Genomic DNA, 27,627 nt, shown 5'->3' with positions numbered 1-27,627 from the left:
GTACGCGAGTTCAAAATCTCGATACTTTATATTCAATTTTACAGGGGAAACTTTGTCAGCTTCCCATGAAAACTTCTTTCAGTTCAGTAACTTTGATTAGCCAAACACTTAGAAAAATCTAATGACGCCAAAACAAACGACAATTGACCACAAGTAGTTTTTAATTCTATCATTTAATAAAATAAAGCACATTAGATAGAAAAGCGCCCAACATGATGGCAAAATCCCTTCTTTTCTTAATCTTCCATTGTATTTTGGTCTCCGCCATACTGTTCGTAGTCACTTTCTGGAAATCTTGTACCGCATAAGTTAGACGTACATCGACTTTTAAAGGTCATGTTGAACTCGAGAACATGGTTTCAAAAGTAAGTATCGATTCTCAAAATTTCTCGAATGCATTATATTCAATTCTGCCCATCACAAACCCAATCAAAATCGAAAGAGAAAAAAAGGATCATCAAAACTTCAGAAATTACGGTTATTCGTGGCCTTGAACTCAGCTGGAAAGCGCGCTCACTGCACATGTCAGCACGAGTTGGAAATGGTACAAACCATTTTAATGTACATACATTATCTTTTTTTTTTTTTGCTAGTTGTTTTACATCGCACCGACACAGATAGGTCTTACGGCGACGATGGGACAGGAAAGGGCTAGGAGTGGGAAGGAAGCGGCCATGGCCTTAAGTAAGGTACAGCCCCAGTATTTGCCTGGTGTGAAAATGTGAAACCACGGAAAACCATTTTCAGGCCTGCCGACAGTGGGGTTCGAACCTACTATCTCCCGAATACTGGATACTGGCCGCACTTAAGCGACTGCAGCTATCGAGCTCGGTCCACACATACATTATCATTATAGACTGTTATGCCTTTCAGCGTTCAGTCTGCACGCCTCTGTGAAATTACTAAACGTCGCCACAATCCTCGATTTGCAACTAGTGTTGTGGCCTCATTTAGTTCCATACCTCTTATCTTTAAATCGTTAGAAACCGAGTCTAACCATCGTCGTCTTGGTCTCCCTCTACTTCTCTTACCCTCCATAGCAGAGTTCATTATTCTCCCAGGTAACCTATCCTCCTCCATTCGCCTCACATGACCCCACCACCGAAGCCAGTTTATGCGTACAGCTTCATCAATCGAGTTCACTCCTAAATTAGCCTTTATCTCCTCATTCTGAGTACCCTCCTGCCATTGTTCCCACCTGTTTGTACCAGCAATCATTCTTGCTACTTTCATGTCTGTTACTTCTAACTTATGAATAAGATATCCCAATTCTAACCAGCTTTTGCTCTCGTAAAGCAAAATTGGTCTGAAAACAGACCAATGTAAAGATAGTTTCGTCAGGGAGCTGACTTCCTTCTTACAGAATACTGCTGATCGCAGCTGCGAGCTCACTGGATTAGCTTTACTACACCTTGATTCAATCTCACTTACTATATTACCATCCTGGGAGAACACACAACCTAAATACTTGAAATTATTGACCTGTTCTAGCTTTGGATCACCAATCTGACATTCAATTCTGTTGAGTTTCTTACCTACTGACATCAATTTAGTCTTTGATAGGCTAATTTTCATACCATACTCATTGCACCTATTTTCAAGTTCCAAGATATTAGACTGCAGGCTTTCGGCACAGTCTGCCATTAAGACCAATCGTCAGCTTAGGCCAAACTGCTTACTACATTTCCACCTAACTGAATCCCTCCCTGCCATTTTATACCTTTCAGCAGATAATCCATGTAAACTACGAACAGCAAAGGTGAAAGATTACAGCCTTGTCTAACCCCTGTAAGTACCCTGAACCAAGAACTCATTCTACCATCAATTCTCACTGAAGCCAATTGTCAACATAAATGCCTTTGATTGATTTTAATAATCTACCTTTAATTCCATAGTCCCCCAGTATAGCGTACATCTTCTCCCTCAGTACCCTGTTATATGCTTTCTCTAGATCTACGAAACATAAACACAACTGCCTATTCCTCTCGTAACATTTTTCAATTACCTGGCGCATACTGAAAATCTGATTCTGACAGCCTCTCTGTGGTCTGAAACCACACTGGTTTTCATCCAACTTCCTCTCAACTACTGATGTCACCCTCCCTTCCAGGATGCCAGTGAATACTTTGCCTGGTATATTAATCAATGAGATACCTCGATAGTTGTTGCAATCCTTCCTGTTCCCTTGCTTATAGATAGGTGCAATTACTGATTTTGTCCAATCTGAAGGTACCTTACCAACACTCCACGCTAGTTTTACTACTCTATGAAGCCATTTTATCCCCGCCTTCCCACTATACTTCACCATTTCAGGTCTAATTTCATCTATTTCTGCTGCTTTATGAGAATAGAGTTTATTTACCATCCTTTCCACTTCCTCAAGCGTAATTTCACCAACATCATTTTCCTCCCCCACGAGCTTGGCTGTTCGTAACACCACTACGATGATTTCCTTTTACATTGAGAAGACGTTCAAAATATTCCCTCCACCTCTCCAGTGATTCCGTGGGATCTATTATGAGTTCACCTGAACTACTCAAAACAACGTTCATTTCCTTTTCTCCTCCCTTCCTAAGATTCTTTATTACTGTCCAGAAAGGTTTCCCTGCTGCTTGACCTAGCCTTTCCAGGTTATTACCAAAATCTTCCCAGGACTTCTTTTTGGATTCAACAACTATTTGTTTCACTCTGCTTCTTTCACCTACGTACAAATCCCCGTCTATCTTGTCCCTTATTTGGAGCCATTTCTGATAAGCCTTCTTTTTACGTTTACAGGCTGCTCTCACTTGTTCGCCTTTTCCCATCTTTACACACAGTTGTTCCCAGGCATTCCCTTGCTGTTTCTACTACAGCATCCCTGTATGCCACCCATTCACTTTGTATGTCCTGAACCTGCTTACTGTCTACTGTTCGAAACTTCTCACTAATCATATCCATGTACTTCTGTCTCAAATTCCTCGTCGTGGAGATTTTCTAGCCTTATTCGTTTGCAGACAGATTTCACTTTCTCTACCCTAGGCCTAGAGATACTTAGTTCACTACAGATCAGATAGTGGTCTGTATCATCGAAAAATCCGCAATAAACTCGTACATTCCTAACAGATTTACTGAATTCAAAGTCTGTTAAATATAGTCTATTCTGGATCTGGTACCACTAGCCTCCCATGTGTAGCGGTGAATAGCCTTATGCTTGAAGAATGTATTCGTAACTGCTAAACCCATACTAGCACAGAAGTCCAGCAAACGCTTCCCGTTCCCATTAGCTTCCATATCTTCCCCACATTTACCAATCACCCTTTCGTATCCTTCAGTTCTATTCCCAACTCTTGTATTGAAATCGCCCATTAGCACTATTCTATCCTTGCTGCTGACCCTGGCCACGATGGCACTCAGTGCTTCATAAAACTTGTCAACTTCATCCTCATCTGCACCCTCACATGGTGAATACACGGACAGAATTCTAGTCCTAATTCCTCCAACTGACAAATCTACCCACACCATTCGCTCATTTACGTGCCTAACAGAAACTATGTTGCGTGCTATGGTATTCCTGATAAAGAGCCCTACCCCAGACTCTGCCCTTTCCTTTCTAACACCCGTCAAGTACACTTTATAATCTCCTATCTCTTCCTCGTTATCTCCCCTTACCCGAATATCACTACTCCTAGCACATCGAGATGCATCCTCTTTGCTGACTCAGCCAGTTCTACTTTCTTTCTTCCATAGGCCCCATTAATATTGATAGCTCCCCCATCGAATTCCATTTCGTTCGCCAAGTTGTTTCCAAGGAGTCCCTCGCCTGTCAAATGGGAGTGGGACTCCGTTACTCCCATAGGTCCGAGGCTCGCTTAAAATATTCTGAGCTCGGTAAATTCATGAAGCAGGATGCTACCCTACTTGCACATAGTCCAAGTGAGGATCTCTCCTCTAACGGGTTATGGACCACCGGTGAATTGTATAGCACAAGGAATGACTCAGAATATGTCCGAGATGCCCACTCCCATTCCATAGCAACTGGCATCCCGACTCTCAGGACCACTTACTAGGCCACTCAGCCGTTGCCCATGGTTCACGAATTAGGACATGACTACAGTAACTCACACCGTGAACCATCCATTTTAATGTAACGTGCCCAAATAAAATTACTGCGGTTTTACGACATTTTAACACAGAAACATAAAATTCCCATTTTTATATTACGGCCAAAACAGTAATACGCAATCCTAATGGATGGTACAGTGACTCGCATAATTATTCGGAGAGACATGATTTATTACATTTTCCTTCGTATTAGTGATTTCGGTAATAATAAATCACTGATATAAAATGAATACTACGTCCATCATATGAACACTGTCAATGAAAATATAATAATTAAAAAACAAAATAAACCAAAACCAATATTGCACAAAATTATTCTGACATTTCCTTTTTTACTTATGATCCTAAAGGTTGTTTAATTACTTCTCTGAGTCAACTTGGCATGCTCTCCACCAATTTCTGGGTGTAATCGGGAGATATCTTCTGCCACTCTTCTTGAAGTCGGTTTTTCAGCTGTTCTCTACATGTCATTGTTGTTTTTCTTATTTCTTTACCAAGTTTTTCCCAAAGGTTGTCAATCACATTTAAGTCTGGTGATTAAGGGGAAGGATGAAGCACCTTTGGGCAATTAAACAATAACCACATCCTCACATTCCAGGCCATATATCTTGATAAAACTTAAAATGTTCACCAATCCCCATATTTTCAGCACTCTTTTTCATATTGTCCCTCAGTATTCTAAGGTATTGAAAGTGGTCAATAAAAACCAATTCACCAACTCCATTATTATACTATTACATGTCCACAGTTGCTTTCAGACTTCTCTCTTGAAGCTCAGTATTGAACACCACCAAACTGTTATCCTCTCATAATATGTTAACTCTGCTCTCATCAGCAAATATAACATCATTCCACCACTCATTGGCCTCTCCAACATGCTCTTTGGCACACAGCATTCTCTTTGTTTTATTTATTTGATTTATGAAGGCCTTCCTTCTTGCAATATGGCCTCTTCTGAGCACTCTCCGTATTGTTTTGGGATGCACTTTCTTTCCGGTGTCTGTGGCAATCTCCATAATGAGTTCTGGAGCACTTAACTTGGGTTCCTTTTTTGTCTTTCTGGTGATATAACTCTCTTCTCTCACAGAAAAAGTATATGTTCAATTCTATCTTCCTCCCGGAATCTTGTGATAATATCAGAGACTGTACTTTTCTTCATTTCTAACATTTCAGCAATTTGACGACAACTTTTATCTTTAGCATAGTGGAAAAATGACTAGCTGCCACTGTTCGATTGTAGTCTCTCTTCCTCTGCGGGCCATTATCTCTTACGTTCATACTGTCCATGACTACTGCACGGCAACTGACTTGTTTAAGCATGTGAACTGCGACACTGGTTCTCTCCTGTTTACTAAAAGTACACATTTCAACGCTGTGTTTTGGGTTCTGACAGAAACCAGTTTGCGTGTACAATATTTTCTCTGAACCACAGACCCAGTGTGTAGCAAAGGAAACAATTATGTGAGTTACTGTAGGTGCAACATCTATTCTGGTCTCGATAACATAATCGTATACGATAATAGATTTGTGTTAAGAAGGAGCAGTTTCGATTCCTGCCTGAAAGCCCAGTAACTATACAGTGCCCTGAGGAAAGTGCCGAAAGCCTGTTTGGTAATGCAATAAAAAAAGTAAAAATATTAACATCTAACTCTGGACATAATGTGGACATTTGACGAAACTCATTCCGTCTTCAAGCAGAGCTGTTGAAATGCGCTGTCTCTCCTCACAGTTTTATTGTTGTGGCCACTCTCTGCTTTATGAGTTCCAAGATTCTCTAAACAAAACCACCCGAATGTAATGCTAAAATGGTCCCTTATGCAAGTTCACCGCCGATCGCTTTTTTAGTACAGTAGGCCCTACTTGCTCTAATTATTGCAATGACGGGGCGTTAACGCCAACATCCATAAATGTGCCATAGGCGTCCTTTCGTGAGACACAGTTTATTAAAAAACGCTTGATCAAGGATTTACCGTTGATGGGACTGAAGTTTCTGGACGGTTGATCCGGGAAATCGTTTCTTCGAGAAACGGACAATGCAGGATTTTTACAACGTGATTTAATTACGATGGAAGATAGGAAACTTAAAAGGGTCCACCTTTTCAATACAAAAATGTTATAGTTTATTTACAACATATATTTACACTTGGAACTAGTTTCGACGCTGTTTGGCGTCATCTTCAGCCAAAATGTGGGAAATAGGCTAGCATGTAGACATTTATATTACACAAGGCGTTACATTAAACAATTCATATCTTACGAGGAGATAAAAACAGGGACGAATATAGAAACAAATGAATCGTTGAGAAAGCAAAAGTTATAAATATTAAAAATAACCTTAACCACACATCTTACAGTGCGAAAATATTCGCCTTGAATGATTCCTGAATACAAAACGCACGCGCACACATTTCTGAAGAGCCAGCAGGCAGGAAAAAGTAAAGTGAAACCTTAAGAGTTCTTCTGAGAAGAGTTCATCATTTTTTCTATGTTCCGACTAACTAATGAAGTCTCCCTTGAGTTCCTGATAAACATACACAACAGGAAATTCTCCTTCACTCTCAACAATAGCTAGAAAGACTAACGGTAAATTGCATTTTAAATATTGTGCAGAGACGTGAAAGCATGATCTTGAACATGATATAACTTCTTCATTTAACCCAATTTTTTACACAAGGTGTTACATTAAACAATACACATCTTACGAGGAGATAAAAACAGGGACAAATATAGAAACAAATGAATGCCTGGCTCTTCAGAAATGTGTGCGCGTGCGTTTTGTATTCAGGAATCATTCAAGGCGAATATTTTCGCACTGTAAGATGTGTGGTTAAGGTTATTTTTAATATTTATAACTTTTGCTTTCTCAACGATTCATTCGTTTCTATATTCGTCCCTGTTTTTATCTCCTCGTAAGATATGTATTGTTTAATGTAACGCCTTGTGTAATATAAATGTCTACATGCTAGTCTATTTCCCACATTTTGGCTGAAGATGACGCCAAACAGCGTCGAAACTAGTTCCAAGTGTAAATATATGTTGTAAATAAACTATAACATTTTTGTATTGAAAAGGTGGACCCTTTTAAGTTTCCTATCTTCCATTCTCAGTTCAATACGGACAAAAATGAAATTCTTAGATTTAAATTAATTACGATGTTCGTGGGACCACATAATTTCAACGCATATTCCGGGAAAACATAATTTACGGGAACGGATAATCGAGGTTCCAGTGTACTAAGTTATGGCATTCTTCTCCCTAGCCAGGGAACGGATAATGTTCAATTCCTTAGAATTTTGTATGCACAGAGTAGGGAATAAGGGGACGTCAATGAGACAGTTCTAGACTTCTTGTTCTGGGTGTGGTGTAAGTGGCCCTTGATTTCAATGTATATTTATTATTGACATCTGTAGAATACCACAAGATATAAATTTACAAGTAATAAACTTCATTTGAGTTCTGTACTGACTTTGAACATCTAAGACGAAATTCTAAAAAGAATTCATTTATATTTTATATTTTGCGACTCCTCATATTCTGCTTTTTATTTCCACTTTCAGATACATGCGTTCTCTGTGATGCAATACAACGGAACTTTTAAAAACTTTACTTTGTTTTCCAGAAACATGACCAATTAGAACAACATCTAACTGTCTCCACTATTCTTTAAGTATTTCCTCCAGCAAACTAACATAGTACTAAATACGGTTGGACACACACTCTCAACTTATTTTGTCCAAGTTTGAAACCATGTACATTTTTAACAGTTTTCCATTGTGTCTGTTTGAATATATTTTTAATATTGTAGCCAAGTACATTTTAACGTAAACTCCCATTGCATTTGTTGACTGTGTTTTATCTCCACTGTTTGTCGTATGTCTTTCTTTTTTTTGTTATGTTGCTGATAATGACCTCTTAAGCCAGGTCGAAACATGTCCAAGGTTTTTTAAAAAACTTTGTAGCTTTCAAAGAGACCATTTAATTAATGGCAGAAATGTAATATAATATAATTTAATTCTTTTTAGAATTTTGTCTTAGATATAAATTTCACATTTCCGTGTTGACAGCTATCATCTTAATCAATACACAATGGTTGCATATTTAAAATTCACATTTATCACATCTAAACATCTTTCGACTCGATCATCTTCAGTAGAATGTTAAATTAGAACAAGATATGTTACTGTTAAAAACGTTACTGAGATGATGTACTCGAGTTGTGGTAAAATCTTCCGTATACACTTAACAAAACTGGGCAGTATTTGATGAGCGTTTAATGTTTCATGCTGCCATTAAGGAGTTTCTTTAGAAAAACAAATGTTGTGGTGATAAAAAGGCCTAAATTAATTAGATGTAAAGAGGAATGTAATCATGTGTTTAGAAGGAGTAAAATATGACTAACCTCCCATTGGCCAGTAGAATTGTCCTGTTTCTCTATGAAGTGAGATGAATCTGTCGTGGCAGCTTTTTATGACCGGATGCCCTTCCTCACGTAAACCTCATCAGAGGAGTTAATGAGATGAAATAAATGACGTGATATATGATAGTAGGAAGAAAGAGGGTGAAACCCGGTGCCGGCCCATAGCCTACTCCAGTCAAATAGCACAAAGGGGTCTGCTCAAGGTTTAACGTCACCATCCCACGAACAAATCACCATCAACAGCGTCATATGCTGTCACTCCATATGAGCACTGCGGAAAGATTTGGAATTCAATCCAGGCTTTTGGCATGCGATCTAGTGATTAGAAATTGTAAACTACCTCCTCCCCTACCCTGCTGGCCAACTTTCTGATGGTAAAACTTTTTTTCAACCAACGGGACTCAAATCTGCTAACTATGGTGTCAGACCTTATGATGGCCACGAGGCGGTCTCCATTGTCTAGTAGAATGATGTATTCAAGTGCATGGTGCAGTGCATATATATAAATTTTTTTAGAACTTGCTTTACGTTGTACTGACACAGATAGGTCTTATGGTGACGATGGGAGAGTAAAGGGCAGGAGTGGGAAGGAAGCGGCTGGTGTGAAAATGGGAACACCATCTTGAGGGCTGCCGACAGTGGTATCTCCCGGATGCAAACTCACATCTAATCTATACTAATCAGGCTTGTTATGATGTTGAGAGAGGGGAGGTAAGGAGCTTGAAGGAGAGGTAGGGAAACTCAATGGGGCCATGTGTTATTGGAACAAAGGATTCAAATAAAGAATTTCACTTTCCGTTAATTTCATTCAAATTATATTCCGAGTTAATATTCTGATCTATATGAAAATGTATATTTTCTAAGATGTTTAGTAAGGGGCCTTTCTGTGCTAGATTAACAATCTTGTTCGACTGATGAGTAACTGTGATTAGATTCCTTCATATGCATGCTCATCTGACGGCATTAACATGTTCTTGATATTTTGTTACAAAATTCCTTGAAGTTTGTCCCACGTAAGATGTTTTGCAGGATCGACAATTAATTTTGTATACTCCTGACATGAGATAATTTTATTTATTTTACATTTTATGGCTTTCATTGGATCACTTTAGCCAATTATACAGTTATACAATTATACAGCCCAGTACTTCTTCACTCTCTCTGATCTTGATTTTCTCTCCTCGGTTGAAATCACTCTTCCCATGGTTTGTCTGTTGATCTTGGTCTGTAGTCTTGTGTCTATGTTTTTGACAGTCTTGATTCTGTGGGTCTTGTATTTTAAATCCTCTACTGTGATTTGTAGCTCCTTCATATCTTCTTTTATTTCTGTAATCCACTTAATATTACTCTTACTGTTCCACAATTTTTCTATTTTTATCCTGTTGATTCTATTTTCGGGTGTTCTAATTAGGTGACCAAAGAACGAGATTCGTTTCTTTCCTGATAGTGCTATTTCTTTGTAGACTGTTTCATTAGAAGTTAGCCTCTAGTGTCCATTCTCTTGGTATTTTTTTGTTTATACGTGTTCTGATTCCATATCTCACATGGAGTGCCTGGGATATGAACCATGGAACTCAGCGGTGAGAGGCCGGTGCGCTGCCACCTGAGCCACGGAGGTTCCAATGAAACATATAATAGGGTAAAATATTCAAATCTCTAATTCTATCAACCAGTGCTATTGTGTTTTTCATTGAAGTCTTAGCCTGAAAATGGTAAAGGGATTTAAGGAATTGGGATAGCTTCCAGCCTAGTGTATCTTGGGTAAGTATAAGTTTATACGTTTCTCGGTCATCTAGTATAATCATGACGCTTATTAGCATGCTTTTAAGGCCTCTTTGTATTCTAGCAGTGGGATCTTTTTTAATGATTGGGAAGTGGTTTTCTTTAAAAATATGTGCATTTTACTATTATAATCATTCTTGTCCATAATCACTGTTGCGTTTCCTTTATCTGCCTTGGTAATGATTAAACTGTTGTCTTCAATTTTCTTACAAAGGTTAACCAGTTGATTATTATTGCTATCATTGTTGAATTAATTTAAGACTTTTTGTTTACAGGTATTTTTAACACCATGACATTTGTTTTCTAAAAAAAACTCCTTATTGGCAGCTAGCCTAATTGACTCGGTTATTTCAGAAACCATACATGTGGCATTTTTGTCTTTTTGAGAAAACTAAAAAAAAAGTGCTTTATTCCACCAATAATTGTCTTCAAGAACTGGAAAAAAAAAAAAAAGAAAAAAAATGGACATTTGTTAATCATAATTTGGAAGATATACGTCATCTTTGAATTAAAAAAACAAATTAAAATATTTGTACAAGTGTTGTTTCTGCATAAAAAAACCTTTTCAGAAACTGAAGTACACTTTTTAAAATTTTATACACATGAATATGATAAATGGGCACAAATATTTCACTCACTGCAGGTCTGCTACAATAATGTGAAAATCAGAAGAGTTCCATAACACTATTCTAGTCTTCTTCGTCTTAAACATCTGAGGGAATGGCACGAACCAGTTCTTTGTCTGTTGGCCAATTGAGAATCTGACTGTAAAACCATTCATAGCCACGAGTGTACATTTCCAGTGCACTTCGAGTCCTCTATCTAGTTTTTCTTCTGGGTATGCTTTCTTGCTAGGAAGAGACGGAGCACTAGCTATTTTAGAAAAGCTGAAGGTATTTTGACACAGTCCATTAATGAATGTGTTGGTAACTACCTTCCCTTTCTTCTGGCAACTGTAAGAAAATTCCTTGAATGCAGAGATCTTGAAAGGCACTTTATTTTCCTTGGGCACTCCTCGTCTAGACAACTCATCTGAGCTTGTAGACTTCTTATAGTAAGCCTGTCACCAGTCTTTGAATGACAGAATATCATTGGTCACTACTTCACGAACGCTGAACCTGTTACTAACATTGGCTCGTTTAATCAGTTTATCATACCGTTTGCGAGTGTAAATCCTATCTACCCTTTGGATAACTTGATTGATGCTGCCAAAGTCACAATCACGGGGTAGGAAGGAGTGCCCCGGAACAAGGAAAAAGTGCTTGATTGATTCAAACCTACCATTGTCACATAAACATAATAAAAATTGTACAACTGTGGCCACATCACTAAAAAGCAAGAGTTTCTTCACAGTAGGGGGCAGTTCATTTTCTAGATTGTCCAATAAGAAGGTGCACACTGCATCAGGAGATTTATTAGCCTGTCCCTCAGAGTACGCATAATATTTTGCTGTATTATTTTTCAAGTTATGGACACAGAATATGTTGACCCACAGTTGGCAGAGGTAAAACACTTCTTGTACAGGGATTAGTGGAAGAGGTTGATTTTCCATATAATCGAAGGCTAGGGCTGCAGTATCATCCTCATCATTTTAAGATGCTGCTTTCAATGTAGTGTATAACTTTTTGGCACGTCACATTCCTTTTGGCATTGTATGATCTAACATGTTTACTTTTAAAATTTCATATTTGCTGCACACGTCTACTTGTGGTCTGCCAAATGTATAATCGAAGTTTTCTAAGAGGTATTTTCATACAAAATGTATTTAATCTTATTTACATATTCGGGGTGATCATTCAGGAATGTCCGACTCGTTGGCTGAACGGTCAGCGTACTGGCCTTCGGTTCAGAGGGTCCCGGGTTCGATTCCCGGCCGGGTCGGGGATTTTAACCTTAATTGGTTAATTCCAATGGCACGGGGGCTGGGTGTATGTGTTGTCTTCATCATCATTTCATCCTCATCACGACGCGCAGGTCGCCTACGGGGGTCAAATAGAAAGACCTGCACCTGGCGAGCCGAACCCGTCCTGGGATATCCCGGCACTAAAAGCCATACGACATTTAATTCAGGAATGTCTCATGCATAATCTTCACATCTAAATAATGCTTCGGTCTCCCACCATAGTGACTCTCTTTAACTTCAAATTCGGAAATGTGATTAGGAATCATTACACAAATCTTACCACTTCGGTTCATCCCTCTTAGATCTTTAGGACTGTTCCCAGCAACAAGTAGATTACAAAGTCTGCAAACTTTATTTGCAGTAATGCCATGGAAGTTTTACGTACCTCTTGTATCTTGGTAAGTAAAGAGGTGGTTCTTCACCTTATGTCCACAATCTGGAATAGCTTTGCTCCCTCACCTTCCTCTTCTGTTTACACTCTCTCTTCTAAATCAGGCTCTGTATCTTGTACATTTTTACTTTCCATTGAATAAAAGCAAGTCCATAAATCACTCTTAGTTTCTTCTATGACTCTGGAATAACATTTGCACACATATGAATCTTAAACCCTTCCAGGCATATTTTTGCCTTTATATCCCTTTCAGACCATGTACGCACAATAGGGAACGTGCATAATTTTCAAAAATTTTTTTTTTTTGAAAAGCACACCAATGAAATAGTACGCAAATGTATTACACTGTGGTAAGTTGCCTTGTTTTATACCATTAAAAAAATATTTTAAAGTGGCTTTCCACAAGGCGAGTGAAACGGCCTCTGACGTAAGCGGCGCGCTGTGACGTCACGATCCAGTACCGCATGCAGCTCTACCAGCCATTTCCATCAGCCGTTACTAAAAGCCGATTGTTTATTATTCGTGACCGCGAATAACTTCAGAATGACAGAAGAAAGGTTCAAAACAGCACAGTCAGACAATCTACCATGTGTAGATGTCATCATTCTTGAAGAAAGTAACTTTTGTGGCCGCAGAAAATCGCGGATAAAAAGCAAGTTTGTAAGTGGCATCTTTTACATACGTGCAATGTACTGTAACCCATAGTATTAGGATAACAATGAACCTGGATAGAAATCACATCACTTTCAACATTTCCTTCTAGAATGATTCCCATATTAAAGAATAACATTACATTTTCGGGCTTTCAGCATTAGTAAAGTAAGAAATCGGATTTCAGCACTAACATAAATATATAGGTAGTCTGATAGTACTAGTCTGCCTCTGTGGTGTAGTGGTTAATGTGATTAGCTGCCACCCCCGGAGGCCCGGTTTCGATTCCTAGCTCTGCCATGGAAGTTGAAAACAAATAGTACAAGGACTTGAACGGGGTCTACTCAGCCTCGGGATGTCAACTGAGTAGAGGGGTTTTGAATCCCACCTCAGCCATTCTCGAAGCGATTTTTCGTATTTTCCCACTTCTCCTCCAGACACCTAAGGCCACGGCCATTTCCTTCCCTCTTCCTTGTCTATCCCTTCCGATCTTCCCATCCTCCAACAAGGCCCCTGTTGAGCACAGCAGGTGAGGCCGCCTGGGCAAGGTAATGGCCCTCCTCACCAGTTGTATCACCATACCCAAAGTCTCACGCTACAGGACACTGCCCTAGAAGTGGTAGAGGTAAATCCCTTGCTGAGTCCGAGGGAAAAACCAACCCTGAAGGATAAACTGATTAAGAAAGAAGGAAAGATCATAGTTCTGTAGGTCTATAATCTATTATTCCCGAAAAAATATATATTTATGGTTGGGGCAACTGGTCTACCCACTTCCGGGGCCCATGAAAGAGAAACATTAAATATCTTGGTGGAGGGAAAAAAACATGACAAAGATAAAGATAAATATGACTTTATCTAGTTTTCACAAGTCGGGCTGAGTGGTTCAGATGGTTGAGATGCTGGCCTTCTGACCCCAACTTGGCAGGTTCGATCCTGGATTAGTCCGGTGGTAGTTGAAGGTGCTCACATACAGTACGTCAGCCTCATGTCGGTAGATTTACTGGCATGTAAAAGAACTCCTGCAGGACTAAATTCCTGCACATCGGCATCTCCGAAAACTGTCGAAGTAGTTAGCGGGGCGTAAAGCCAATAACATTAATTACATTTGGCTTTTAACAAGCTGAGCATATCATGCAGGAAAAGTGTCTTGGTGACATTTTAGTCGTTCAATACAGGAATGTCTTTGGGTGCTGTGACTTTTACTTTTTTTTTTTCTATTTGCTTTACGTCGCACCGTCACAGATAGGTCTTACGGCAACGATGGGACAGGAAAGGCCTAGCGATGGGAAGGAAGCGGCTATAGCCTTAATTAAGGTACATCCCCAGCATTTGCCTAGTGTGAAAATGGGAAACGTTGGAAAACCATCTTCAGGGCTGCTGACAGTGGGGTTCGAACCCACTATCTCCCGGATGCGAGCTCAGAGCTGCGTGCTCCTAACCGCACGGCCAACTCGTCCAGTATTTTTACCCTTTGGTTTATTGACTTGGCTTGTATAACCTAAAACTTAGGCTAAGTTGGATAATATTTTAAACACCAACATCACTATTTTCACCTGTGTGCAATTATGTTATTTATTTCATTAATATTATGATAATTATTATAATTGAGCTTTGTTAACTTATAAGACCCCAACAGACAAGCATTGGTTTTGTGCAGAGATATACATTTGTTAAATTCACGTTGTTTTCTTTCATGATGTACATGCCTATTTTTTGTTATATTATAGAGTATTTAGCTATAGCCTAAATTTCTTTACAAATGTAAGCTCTTCAATAAAGACATAAATAACTGTTGCATGCCAAGATAAATTGGTATAATTAGAGCTGTCAATATGGTTCATAACCCCTTTGGTTTATTACCTTGACATGGATCACCCAAAACATAGGCTAGGTTTGGAGAATACTTTAATAATCAGCATTAATTAATGCACTGTTTATTACTTTCATATTCCAAGATGTAATTGAAGCATTTAATTAAAGCATCATACATTAAAATTTAAAGTTTTACTGCTAGAACAGCTAACATGGAAAAGTGATTGAAAATTCAAACAAATTCAACTTATGTTAAAATGATCTTTAAAAAAAAATAAACTGCAGACTTTTCCGATATATCACCAGCATTTCGCCGGCTTGCCAAAATCCATTTCTCCCCAGTTTTAGCGTCTTTGGAACATTTATAAACAATTTGTTTGGGATGGTGTGCTATTGCACATCGGAACTATACACCATTTATAAGTTTTCTGCCTCACTGTCTGCGCAGGATTCATTTTAAGTCTAAAATACACCGCTCAGATTATTATCCAATGTATAGACCTCGAATTTCACTATACCAGGCACCAAGATAAAGTAGAAATACGCAAAGTGTATCCTTCTTCTCACAGCACACTATGTGTTATCTTGTCTGCTAATTCAGTCAACCTATACAATGACGTCAGACCAATGAGATCGCGTACTTGCGTCACGTGACATTTTCGTACTTTAATTTAGATTTTTATCATGTTTGGAGTTATTATTTGTACATTCTGATCACATTTTTGAATTCTGCATGAAATTTTGAATCAGATTAGCATATTTTAAATTAAAACCCCGGATCATGCATGTTCCCTATTGCGCGGGTTCGTATTTTATTTATGTCTGAGCTTATTTGACGTTTTCTTGGCGCTAGACCGAACTGCAGTGCTTGTGCGGGACACGTAGCATGTACTTCAGTTGTTTTTATTTAGTACTTGATCACCAGGGGGCAGGAAGAAGAGTTTAAAAATACAGTTCATTAGCAAGATGGCAGGAAGCAGTAATGCCTAAATTAAGTTTTTTTTTTTGCATCAGCAAACTTAAATTGTGAACTTACAATATCGTACCATGAGGTTTTGAATGTTGATACGCACAAATGTGCGGGCTAGGTTTCCTTACAGGCAATGCATGCAGGAGTGCTGGGTGCTGTCATGAAAAGGACTGTGAAAGCAAAACTCGTACTCTACATGAGAAATGTAATGTATAGGATTTTAATTGTTTAAAATCGTTCCACACTGTAAAATAGAACATTTGATCATGTACATGTGCATATTCACAAGTACTGAGTTGAATTTTTTATTTTTTTATTTTTTGCAAGTAGTGAATGAAGTCCTGACACGCACAATTGTGTGGGTTCTGTTTTTCAGCTGATAGTTCTTATTTTGTAAAATAAACTGTAAAAACATGTACTTGAGAGCATTTTACTAAGTTTTTGACGTTTTGACACCTCCAGATTTCTTTCAGGTCTGACGACAAGCTGCTGCTGCCAAAAGGGCAGTAAAAGCAAAACTCTTCCTCAATGTAGAAAATGTAAAGTTTACTTGTGTTTGAACGACGATTTAATTGTTTTAAATTATTCCCCACTGTAAAATAGACCATTTGATCATGTACACATGTATATTCACATGCAATGAGGTAATTTTTCATTTTTGTAAACAGTGAAGTAAGTCCTGACACGCACAATTGTGCGGGTGCTTTTTTCCAGATGTTAAATTTTATTTTGTAGAATAAACTAAAAATATATGTATTTAAGAGCATTTTAGTCAGTTTTTGACGTACAAACAAAAATTCACACCGCCAGTTTTCTTTCAGGTCTGAAAGGGATATGACTTGTAAGCAATACCTTTCACCCTTGCATTTTGAATATTTCTCTGATATTTATCTTCATCTACTACATCCTTTCATTTTTTTACTACAACTTCTGAATCAGAATCACTAAAGGAATTTCAACACTCCCTACAACTAAACTCAAGTAACTTTAACCTCTTAACATGAAAGCCCGAGTATACTCGGGAATGTCGCTCATTGATCGGTACCTAATTTAAAAGCCCGAATATACTCGTTCCTTGTTGTTTCTCAATATTTCCGCCAGATGTTTATGAAATTATTACTTTAGGGTCCTATTTTTGCCAACAGATGTCTCTGACTCAACCGTAGTGGATGTCGGTGACTCAGGCAGTTCATTTTCGCGGCTTTCCCGTATTTGTTGCTATCTAAGTGTACTTTGTCTGTTAAATGAAAATGGAGAGTGAAGAAGAGTTTGACTTTGAGTTTAGTGAGTCTGATAGTTCTGAAGAAGTTTCTGAAGACAGTTCAGAAGAAGAAAGTGGTAGTTCTAGTTCATCTGATTGTGATATTGCAAGTGCCAGACAGTGGTGTGAAATTGATACTTCCGGAACACTACCACCTGCCCCACCATGTTTTCCTTTCAAGGCTAATCCTAAAATACATTTCCAGTCGTGTTGTGAGGATGTTTAGTACTGTGTTATTTATTTTAGAACCCGTAAAATGTATCATGAGTATACTCGGGATTTTAAAACAGGAACTTTTCGGTGGCTTATATTTCATTGTTAAGTTCGAAAAATGTATTTTCATTGTTACCACTGTCATTAGTTTTCAATAAATAGCCCATTTTAACAATTAAAAAATAGGTAAAAAAATCACAATTTTGTAAATAATTGGTATGTTAAGAGGTTAATGAACTACTCGTGTTAATAATGAAACAGACTAATAATGCATGCTGTTATGAAGTCAGGATAGCAACTGTTGGTCACAGAGCAGGGTAGCCAATGATGACAAACAATTCCCATTTATTGCAGAATGTGCTACACATGTGTTGTTGCTGCAGTAACCAGAAAATCCTAAAAATTAAAAAATTATGTTTAAAGATGGAACACATGCATGATGTATTCTGGTGTACTGTATATGGATCAAGTCTAACTCAAAACCGCCAAAAATGTCGTGTGTGGTTTCTGAAATAACTGATTCAATTATGAAACATTAAATGCTCATCAAATACCGCCCAATTTTGTGAAGTGACTTCTAATTATTTAATGGCCATTGTCCGATCCCAAGTTCGGAATAAGAAAGGAGGAGGGTTGGCTGGTCTGGCACCAACTGTAAAACTGCTAACGCCAAATGTTGGGCGGCGGTAAATAACCTGACTCCCTACAGAGGCCAACGGCTTCAGGCGGATGAGCTCCCTTAGATGGGGTGATGGTCCCCTCAGTGGAGGAAATGACACTGGAATCTATCACTTGAAGACTCAACGGCAAACAAGCGGAGGAGAAACCTCTCTCTTCCGTTCCCAATGGTTGTGGAGGCGGATGAGGTCATGCTAGACGGACTGGCTGTGAAGGCAGTCCGTTGCAATCTCGGTGCCTAACCCTGCACGTCTCATCTCACATGTGCAGCAGGATATGGCTTCGAGACCATAGTGTGAGGGTCACTTCCTGGCAAGTTGGGATTCTCCTTAAACAAATCTACACCAGTGGCACTACTTTCTTCACTTCGATCAAGTCCAACGGCGATGGGGCAAGGATGGTGGAGGCAGGTTTAGGGAAAAATGGGAGCCTTTAGTCCAGACCTGCATGTTGGCGGCAGATGTGTGATAATACCAATATAAATGGTCCGTTATTGGACATTATAAATTTTCCAGCTAACTCATTCCTGGTTGCCAGCGTTTCGCCCCCGTGTGCTAGGCTGGGCTCATCAGTTGGTACCTAGCACACCTACCAAGACGCTGGATAGTGCATACCGTGGAGGCCACTGCGTAGGCTAACATCGCTGCACTAAGTGAAACTAAAGGGAAAATCACTGAGTCCGGATTAGGCTACACCATCTTTTGGAAAGAGAAGGAGGATGGAGAGAACCGTATTCATGGGGTTCGATTCGCAGTTAAGACGAAACTGGTAAATGATTATCAGCTCACATCCACTCTCCGGAGATAGGTTCATCACACTCATCTCTGCATATGCCCCCACCCTGAAAGCCGATGAAGAAACTAAGAACCATTTCTACCATCAGCTGAACTCCATCATCACCAATATAGCACCATCACTGCTTGGAGACTTCAATGCCACAGTGGGAAGTGTAATGGGCAAACATGGAATTGGTAATTGCAATGCAGAACACGAGCTGTTCATCGCCAACGCTCCGTATCGCCTACAAGACCACGTGGATGCACCCACGACCTAAGCACTATGCCATCACCCAACAGTGTGACAAGAAAGATGTTCTCATCGCTAAGACTGCGAGGAGTACTGATGATTGTTGGAGAGATCACAAACTTTTGATCTGCCGACCGAGAATATCGTTCTGTCGGAATCCAACCGTGCATCACCCAAGTCAGCCCCCGACGCAAGTTTGCCACTTTCAAGCTCTCAGATAAATCCACATCATCAGACTTCCAAAATGCAATCGTGAACGGGTTGGCAAGCAATCCAGTACGCACAAATTACGCAGAGCAAGAACGGTCAACACTCCGGCCGAGGAAATCATCGACAACGAGAAAAGAAAGAGGCAAGACTGGTTTGAGAACAACAATGAAGAATACCAAACGGGAAGTCCACCTATCCCTTCTTCAAGATCCATCATGCAATGTGAAGAAAGCTGTGTTTCAAGAAGTGTCCGACTCAAAGAAGAACAACTGGTCTATGCGGTCCATCTCGCTCTTCAATTGGAACAGTTGAGCGCTCCACTCTTTTAAACCGAACAACCCTCCCCCGTCAACCATGGATGGCAATGCCACCAACTTATTAGGAATTCTGTGTGCCACTTGTTAGGCTGAATCCTAGGAAAGCACCTGGACCAGACAACATCCCTCAGGAACTACCTTTGAAAACAAGGCTCTTTACCCTCATCCTCTCAATTTGGGAAACCCAAAAAATACCCTGCTATCTGAAAAATGCCAATATCATTACTATTTTCAAGAAAGGTGACCATAGGATACGTGACGATTTTCGTGGCATTTCTCTACTATCCATTATAGGTAAACTTCTCGCAAGGATCCTGCTTAGCCGCCTGCAGGACTCTACCAGAGCCTCGATGTGATTTCCGAGCCTCCAGAGGTACTGCTGGCATGATCTTTTGTGCAATGCAGAAAACAACAGAAGCTTCTCTATTTTGTGTTTTATGACCCGGAAAAGGCCTTCGATAGTGTTCCAAGACTCGCGATGTGGGCAGTTCCGAGACGCTTTGGCTGCCCTGATCATTTTGTGGGCCTGGTACAAGCACTTCATGATGGTACGACTGGACAGATTCTCCATCAAAACAACTTCTCTGAACCATTCCACATCACACATTGAAGCAGAGTTGCTTAGTTGCACCAACTCTGTTTGCATTGTATCTGGCGGCCATGCTTTATGAAACAACAGACAGCCCCGGTGTAGAGATTAAATACCGCTTTGATGGTGGCCTCTTCAACTTGGCCAGACTTCACTCGCAAAGACATACCAATGTTACTAGAGTAACTGAAATGCAGTATGCTGATGATACCGCATCACCGGCTCTTACACTTGAGCAACTGCAACAGTCAGTCAACAGTTTCAAGGATGCATATCACCTTTTTGGCCTCACCATCAACACCAAAAATACCAAGGTACTTGCTCAGCCTCCATCAGGGACTAACATCCCAGAATTTAACATTACCATCTCAAACACCAAACTAGAACAAGTAGACCACTTCATTTACCTTGGGAGTGTCTTGTCAAAGAGTTGTATTTCAGAAAATGATGTGAAAAACAGGCTTCGTGCTGTCCATGTCGCCTTTGGCCGACTATCATACAGAGTCTTCAGGAATAAAAACCTTACAATTCACACAAAACTAATGGTGTACCAGGCTGTAGTCATCTCTACACTTCTCTATGGCTGCAATACGTGGACCTTATACTGCCATGACATCAAAAAGCTGGAGGGCTTTCACGAGCAAAAACTACGCTCCAACATGAACATCAAGAGGGAAAACTACATCTCTAGTGTTGAAGTTCTCGAGAAAGCACGTGCTAAGAGCTTAGAAGTATCGCCTCAGATGGGCAGGACATTGGACTACCGCGCCAGATCCTCTGTGGTGAACTTAGTTCCGGTTCAAGACCAAGGGGTGCCGCCCAGAGACGTTTCAAAGACCAACTTAAACAAGAAATTAACTCACAAACCTGGGAAATACCTGCCAAGGACCATTTAGTGTCTGTGCCTCATTTCAACACTTCAAACAAGAACACCGCAACTTTGCCAAACCCAGCCAAGATCTTCCCCGTCCCTCAGCTGTGCAATGTGTGGACGTATGTTCTATGCAAAAATTGGCCTGTACAGTCACCGGAAGTTTGAACCCAAACTGCTGTGAATTGAAGTGAGCTATTAGCCAGGAAATCTGTAAACTCGGAAAAGACTAACTGCTGTCGCCACCGAACTATTTAAGCATCAAGAGACAACATCTGGACAACTAGTCGTTAGTGTACAGCAGAAGTCCGTTATAACGAGAATTCATAAGAGCAAAAAACTTATTCGCTATAGCAGAGTGTCGCAATATCTGATTTTTGTAAAATTCCGGTAGGGAGCTCACACACATCAAAATCAGTATGCAACAGCAATCAGTTCATTCAACACTTGAGTTTTCGCATATTTTTTTACTACGGTTTACTCTTTCTTTTCTTTTTAAATTCTGACATGTGAAAGCATATGTTCAATTTCATCACTCCTGTGGCAATCCTTATTCAAACAGCATCACTCAGCCTAACTTAGCCTCATATGAATAATGAAAACATATTTCAAGCACCAGTAGCTTTCAGCCTTTCTGGAATTTAACCAGATGTTCCTCATTACGACGATTTCTCGCTTAGCACCTCGTAAATGCCAAGTCCCGGTTCAATTCGGATTAAATTTATACAAAAATACGTCACTTATCGCGTCACAAATTTTCACCATTACCGTTTTAAATAATTGCTGTTCTTTGTCATCCCTCGTGAAAGGAATGTGATTGGAGCCCTCGCCACAGGAGACAGGCTGGGGAAACGGCCTTGAATTCCTCAACTTTACAGGGTAAATTACACCTTCTGGAAGCAAGCCTCACGAAAGTTCAATTTTGTTTGCTGAATAACCCATTAGGCCTGTTTGTCCTTGTATTTTGCATTACATTCAGAAGCTATAATCTATTAGCCAGAAAGTCAGTGATTCTTGATAAACTCTTAGAACTGTATCCAACCTCAGCAAATATAATTTTTGAAATATGTAGAAATCATGGGGCCATGGAAAAAGTCCTCTAACCCCCAAAACTGTACCATATGTATATATCTTAACCTTAAGTATTTTTTAGAATACGGCATTCATGTTTATTTTAATGGTACTCGTGTTTAATTTTAATTTTAGTAGTATTTATTCTGTACAGTCACTATTAAGCACGTTCTTCAACAGCTGAAGATAACCTATTTACACGTCAAAACCGGTACTGTCCTTTTATTACAAGTAATAAATCTCATTGTAGACCTTTCCAATACTTATCTTATATACTTATAAGTATTGGAAAGGTGGTGTTAACTATTATTCTTATTTTAATGTTCATAAACTGTCCTTTTATGTAAATAATATTGATACTATGTAAAATAAAGTATTGATTAGGTGGAGAGCTCATCCTTCATACTAGTGTGTTACATTCAGAAGTTCTGTGTTGAGTAACACACTGAAGGGTAGTGATTATTTGTTGTGTGATAGCAACATAATCATGTGAGGTTGACTAGTATGGTACATATTTGTCTGAAAACGTCGTGAAATTGCTGTAAATCCCATAAGTGGACAGTCATCCGCATCTTTCAATGGTCACATTCAATTTTACAAAGTATACATTTATTATTCACCTATTCAATACTTACAATACCACATTTTGTGGTTACATAATCATAAAAGATTAAAAAGTTGTGGACATGTTTCACCCTTCTTATTGGGCATCATCAGCATTTTTTTTAAGAATGATTACATTATTGATTATGAAAAATCGACATGAGCTATGTTGTGATATTAAATTTTATTTCTTTGAATCCGTAGTTAAGAAATTTGACATGGGAAGTACGAGCACATGATAAAATTAATGTAATATATTTTACAATATTGTCTAAACAATTATTTGTAATAAGAAGTTTTTAAAATCGGCATGTGTCTGGAAACTGAAATGGATCCTTTTCTTAGTAAAAGTCAGTAATATTTGCCGCGGTCGCTGCTAAGTAGGTCAGAGGATGAATTTAATTTTAAATGATACGTTCCAACTGTTGAATTTAGGTTAAGAAGAAACAAATGGTGTTTCTTCGTTGAGTTGAATTGATTTAAGATACACTCTGGCGTAATCGTTGAAATGGAGTATAAGTTGAAGAATTATCTGTGTTTGAAAGTTGTGTTGATTTTCACTTATAAGTTTAGTCTTCCAGATGTTGTAGGAATCTCGACGGAATAGAATGTTGTTAAACTGCAAAAGAATAAAAAGACGTATTTGATGTGTGTGTTTAAAACGTATGTGATTGTACAGTGTTGTGAATTGCGTAAAATTGGATACTTACTCAAATGCCGTGTGAGTATCTATCTTGTTTTGTTAGCAGCGTTGGTCTGAATGGAGTTCCTACTTCGCATGTTGTATGGGCGTGACGGAGGGAGGGGGCGAGTTGAGGGAGGGTAGAACTGGGCGGAGTATTACATGTTGGTGTCGGTGTGGGAGGGGAACTATTTGGAGGGGCAGTTGTAGGCTTAGTAGTCGGGGGAATAAGTGGGGTTGTTGAAATGACAATTTTAAGTGTTGCGTGGGATCTTATTTTGCTTTGGAATGACTTGTTTTTAATAACTTGGGCGCTAATGCAAACAAAGAACTCTTAACCTCCGTGTCGTCGTTAAGGTTGCGATCTTTATTAAATGTTTTGTCTAGAAAAATATAAATATTCTCTAATTAATTTAGTAGTTAACCCTTATTAGTAATCCTGATTATTGTAAGATCCTAAATGGTGACCTGTTTCCTTCATATGCGTACTCATAGCGGAATACTTGTTGTGTTTATCAGCTTGAAATGTTCCATGTATCTTATAAAGAAACTTCGTCCAGTCTGACCAACGTATGAAAATCCACACTGTGAACATGTTGACCTGTACACTCCTGAGCCTGAATATTTACTGTTATTATTATTTATTTTATTATAATTGAAAAATATGTTTTGTGTTGTGTTGGTTGTTCTGAAGGCTATGTTTATGTTATATTTGTTGAAGGTATCAGTAATTTGGTGGATAGTTGGATTACTATAAGTAAAAATGGCGTATTTATTTCTGTTAGGTTTGTCTGGTATAAGGTTTGTGGACAACTTGTTTTTAATCTTATGTATTAGGCGGTTTACCCTTTCGATCTTATATCCATTAATTTTGGCAAGATTCATTATGTAATTTAGTTCAGTTTTTTAAGTTTATAGGGGATAATGGAATTCCTAAAGCTTGGTATATCAGGCTGTAAAAAGATGCCTATTTCTGTGATCCGGGCTGTAGTGAAGAATTATTTATGGTTAATGACGAATGTGTAGGTTTTCTGACCTACTTAGCAGTGACCGTGGCAAATATTACTGACTTTTACTAAGAAAAGGATCCTTTTCAGTTTCCAGACACATGCCGATTTTAAAAACTTCTTATTACAAATAACTGTTTAGACAATATTATAAAATATATTACAATAATTTTATCATGTGCTCGTACTTCCCATGTCAAATTTCTTAACTACCGATTCAAAGAAAAAAAAAATTAATATCACAACATAGCTCATGTCAATTTTTCATAATCTATAATGTATTCATTCTTAAAAAAATTGTTTGTTTTAAGATTAACTAAAATGCTGATGATGCCCAATAAGAAGGGCGAAACATGTCCACAACTTTTTAATCTTTTATGATTATGTAACCACAAAACGTGGTATTGTAAGTATTGAATAGGTGAATAATAAATGTATACTTTGTAAAATTGAATGTGATCACTGTTGTCAATACTGACCAAAAAAATGAGATTAATGACTTGTAATCTTTCAATGGTTGCGAGTTATAGAGAAACTCGCAACTTCGAGTTATGACTCTAGCCGATCGAAATGTTGTAGCGTTGAAGGAGACGGTCAAAGTCATTCTCTGGCACATGGCCAAGTTTAACCTCCAAATAATTCATGGACAGAAAATATGTTTAATATCCCATTGGTCTGAAACACGAGGCTTCAGCTGACACTTGTTTTAGAAAGAATGTGTGATCTGCAATAATGCATGTTTATGAGCCCCAGTGCAGATGTTTTTATATCTGTTGTCTGGTGTTTTAGACTGTTGTTATTTAATAATCCCCAGAGGAAAAGGTTTTCGTATTTGTTTTCACGTCTTTTAATACTCTCATCTCATTTTTATACAAATGGTAGATAGCTGGTATCTTTCACAGTATCCGTACATACATGACGAAAAATGCACGTATGTCGAGAAAGAAAAACACATTATTAAGTGGATAGTTTTAATTCATGTATTCAACAGTATGTTTTCTCGCTTAACACATTCTCTTTCCTCTGCAGGAAGGTTTTACTCAATGAATTACCCTCTGAAATCAGTCATCCAATCTGCATCATTTTTTGAGGTGTATCACATTCTTATTTTCAATACATAGCATTAAAATTACGCGATTGTTTATTTCAACCTTTATTTCTAAGGAGTTAACGACTGCTATCGGCCACGATGGTATTTATGCATTTACTACTGAGAATGTTTAAAGAACACTAGTCAACGAGTATTCCGATATTCCCTACGAGTTTGAATGAAAGAGCACACAGCGAGAAAACTAACCAAAGATGATCGATTGCATTCGATATAATCGCTGAAGAGCATTAATATCGATAACGGATATATAATGGACGCTCAATCGCTTGTAATAACGGATGCATCAGAGATTGGCCTCTCGCAATAACCAAAGTATAGTACACAGTTTAATATAGGGATTTTCAAGGGACAGAAAAATCTGTCGTTAAAACAGAGTTCTCGCTATAGCGAACTTCTATTGTATATGAAAGATTTTATCACAACTCACTGAGTACATGAACTCATTAAGAACGTTTTAACAGTGACATCATATCTTCTTCTAATTAAAGTGTTTTAACCATTATACGTGCCAATTTTAACATTCTACTGAAGATGATCCAATCTGAGTCGAAATATGTTTAGCTGTGATAAATGTGAATTTTACATTTGTTGTCGTCTGCAGGGTACACCACTTACCTCGCTACCCTCGTTGCTGGTGCTCGAGGACTTCCGTCGCGGAGAGGGTGTGGGGACGGCGTAGTGCTGGGGCGAGTCCGTGAAGCGAAGAGGCTTCGCTCCGTCCAAACCATCTCCGAGGCTGTTGAGGAGCGGGCGGTAGTGCCGTGCGGGACCGTGATAGGTGTTGTGCGGGTAGCCGGACGTGCTCGAGAACTCGTAGTCCGGGCCCAAGTAGGCCGAGCTGCGGTCCACGTTGAACCACCAGCGACGTTCCTCTTGCTCCTCCTCCGGCCTGCCGCACCACAAACATGACTGTTATACTTCTTTCCTGACCAGCTGGGTAGAAAAAACCACCCTCACCATTCACAGAACGACAAGTTTCAGTAATAATACCAATATAAATGGTCCGTTACTGGACATTATAAATTCTAAATTTTCCAGCTAACTATAAATTATAAATTTTCCATCTAACTATAATGTCCAATAACGGACCAGTTATATTGGTATTATAAATTTACTTATTCAGGACAAATATTTCAGGTTCCCTATGGGATTCAACATGTATATCATCTGATGGCCAGGCAGGCATCAATTTTTGGTAATAAGACAAAGTCTCTCACAGTGCATTGGCACAGCCGGTGGTTCCAAGTAGCCTACGCAGTGGCCTCCACGGTATGCACTAGCCATGCATCTTGGTGGGTGTGCTATTTACCAACTGATGATCTGAACATAGCACACTGGGGCGAAATGCTGGCAACCAGGAATGAGTTAGCCGGAAAATTTGTAATGTCCAATAACGGACCATTTATATTGGTATTATAAATTTACTCATTCAGGACATCTATAAGATTCACTAAGTCGATATTCATTATGCATACATGTTTCACCTTGTTCAGTGTATTCATTAGATGAACACTGTTCCATGCCACCCGACACTGTGCTGTGCTACATCCTCCATCTGCTTGGTCTACCCCTAACTGCCTTCTATCTCTTTTTCTTGTCAAATTTAGCCAAAAATCAGATCAAAAATTAGATGGATGGCTTTTCCGGCGTTTGCTCTATTAACCAGCGTTTCGTCTTAGGTCTGACACTAGACTCTTCAGAGTGGGATGTGTCAGACCTGGGAACTTAGAAAAATTTAGCCAAATCGATCTCCTCTCACCAATTTGATTCAGTAACTCTTCATTTGTAATTTGATCCACCCATCTCGCCTTCTGTAACACCACATTTCATTTCTTTCTGAGCTAGTTATCGTTCATATTTCACTTCCATACACTGCCACGCTTCGGACGAAAATCTTCAGAAACATCTTTCTAATTCTGTATCAACGTTAAAAGTGAGCAATTCTGCTACTTCATCTCCTA

General features: G+C 39.0%; 1 protein-coding gene across 1 annotated transcript in view; it reads right to left on the bottom strand.

Moving 5' to 3' along the window:
- Positions 1-27,627, bottom strand: part of LOC136883317 (mitogen-activated protein kinase kinase kinase 11) — a 554,016-nt gene that overhangs the window by 27,828 nt on the left and 498,561 nt on the right. The window contains exon 9 of the mRNA XM_067155556.2: positions 26,282-26,555. Within this exon, the coding sequence (XP_067011657.1) occupies positions 26,282-26,555 (274 nt within the window). The remainder of the gene's footprint in view (positions 1-26,281; positions 26,556-27,627) is intronic.

The sequence above is a fragment of the Anabrus simplex genome, chromosome 11 (assembly GCF_040414725.1).
Source record: "Anabrus simplex isolate iqAnaSimp1 chromosome 11, ASM4041472v1, whole genome shotgun sequence".
Classification (NCBI taxonomy): domain Eukaryota; kingdom Metazoa; phylum Arthropoda; class Insecta; order Orthoptera; family Tettigoniidae; genus Anabrus; species Anabrus simplex.
Note: the sequence above shows the minus strand (reverse complement) of the source record. Positions and strands in the feature narration are given on the sequence as shown.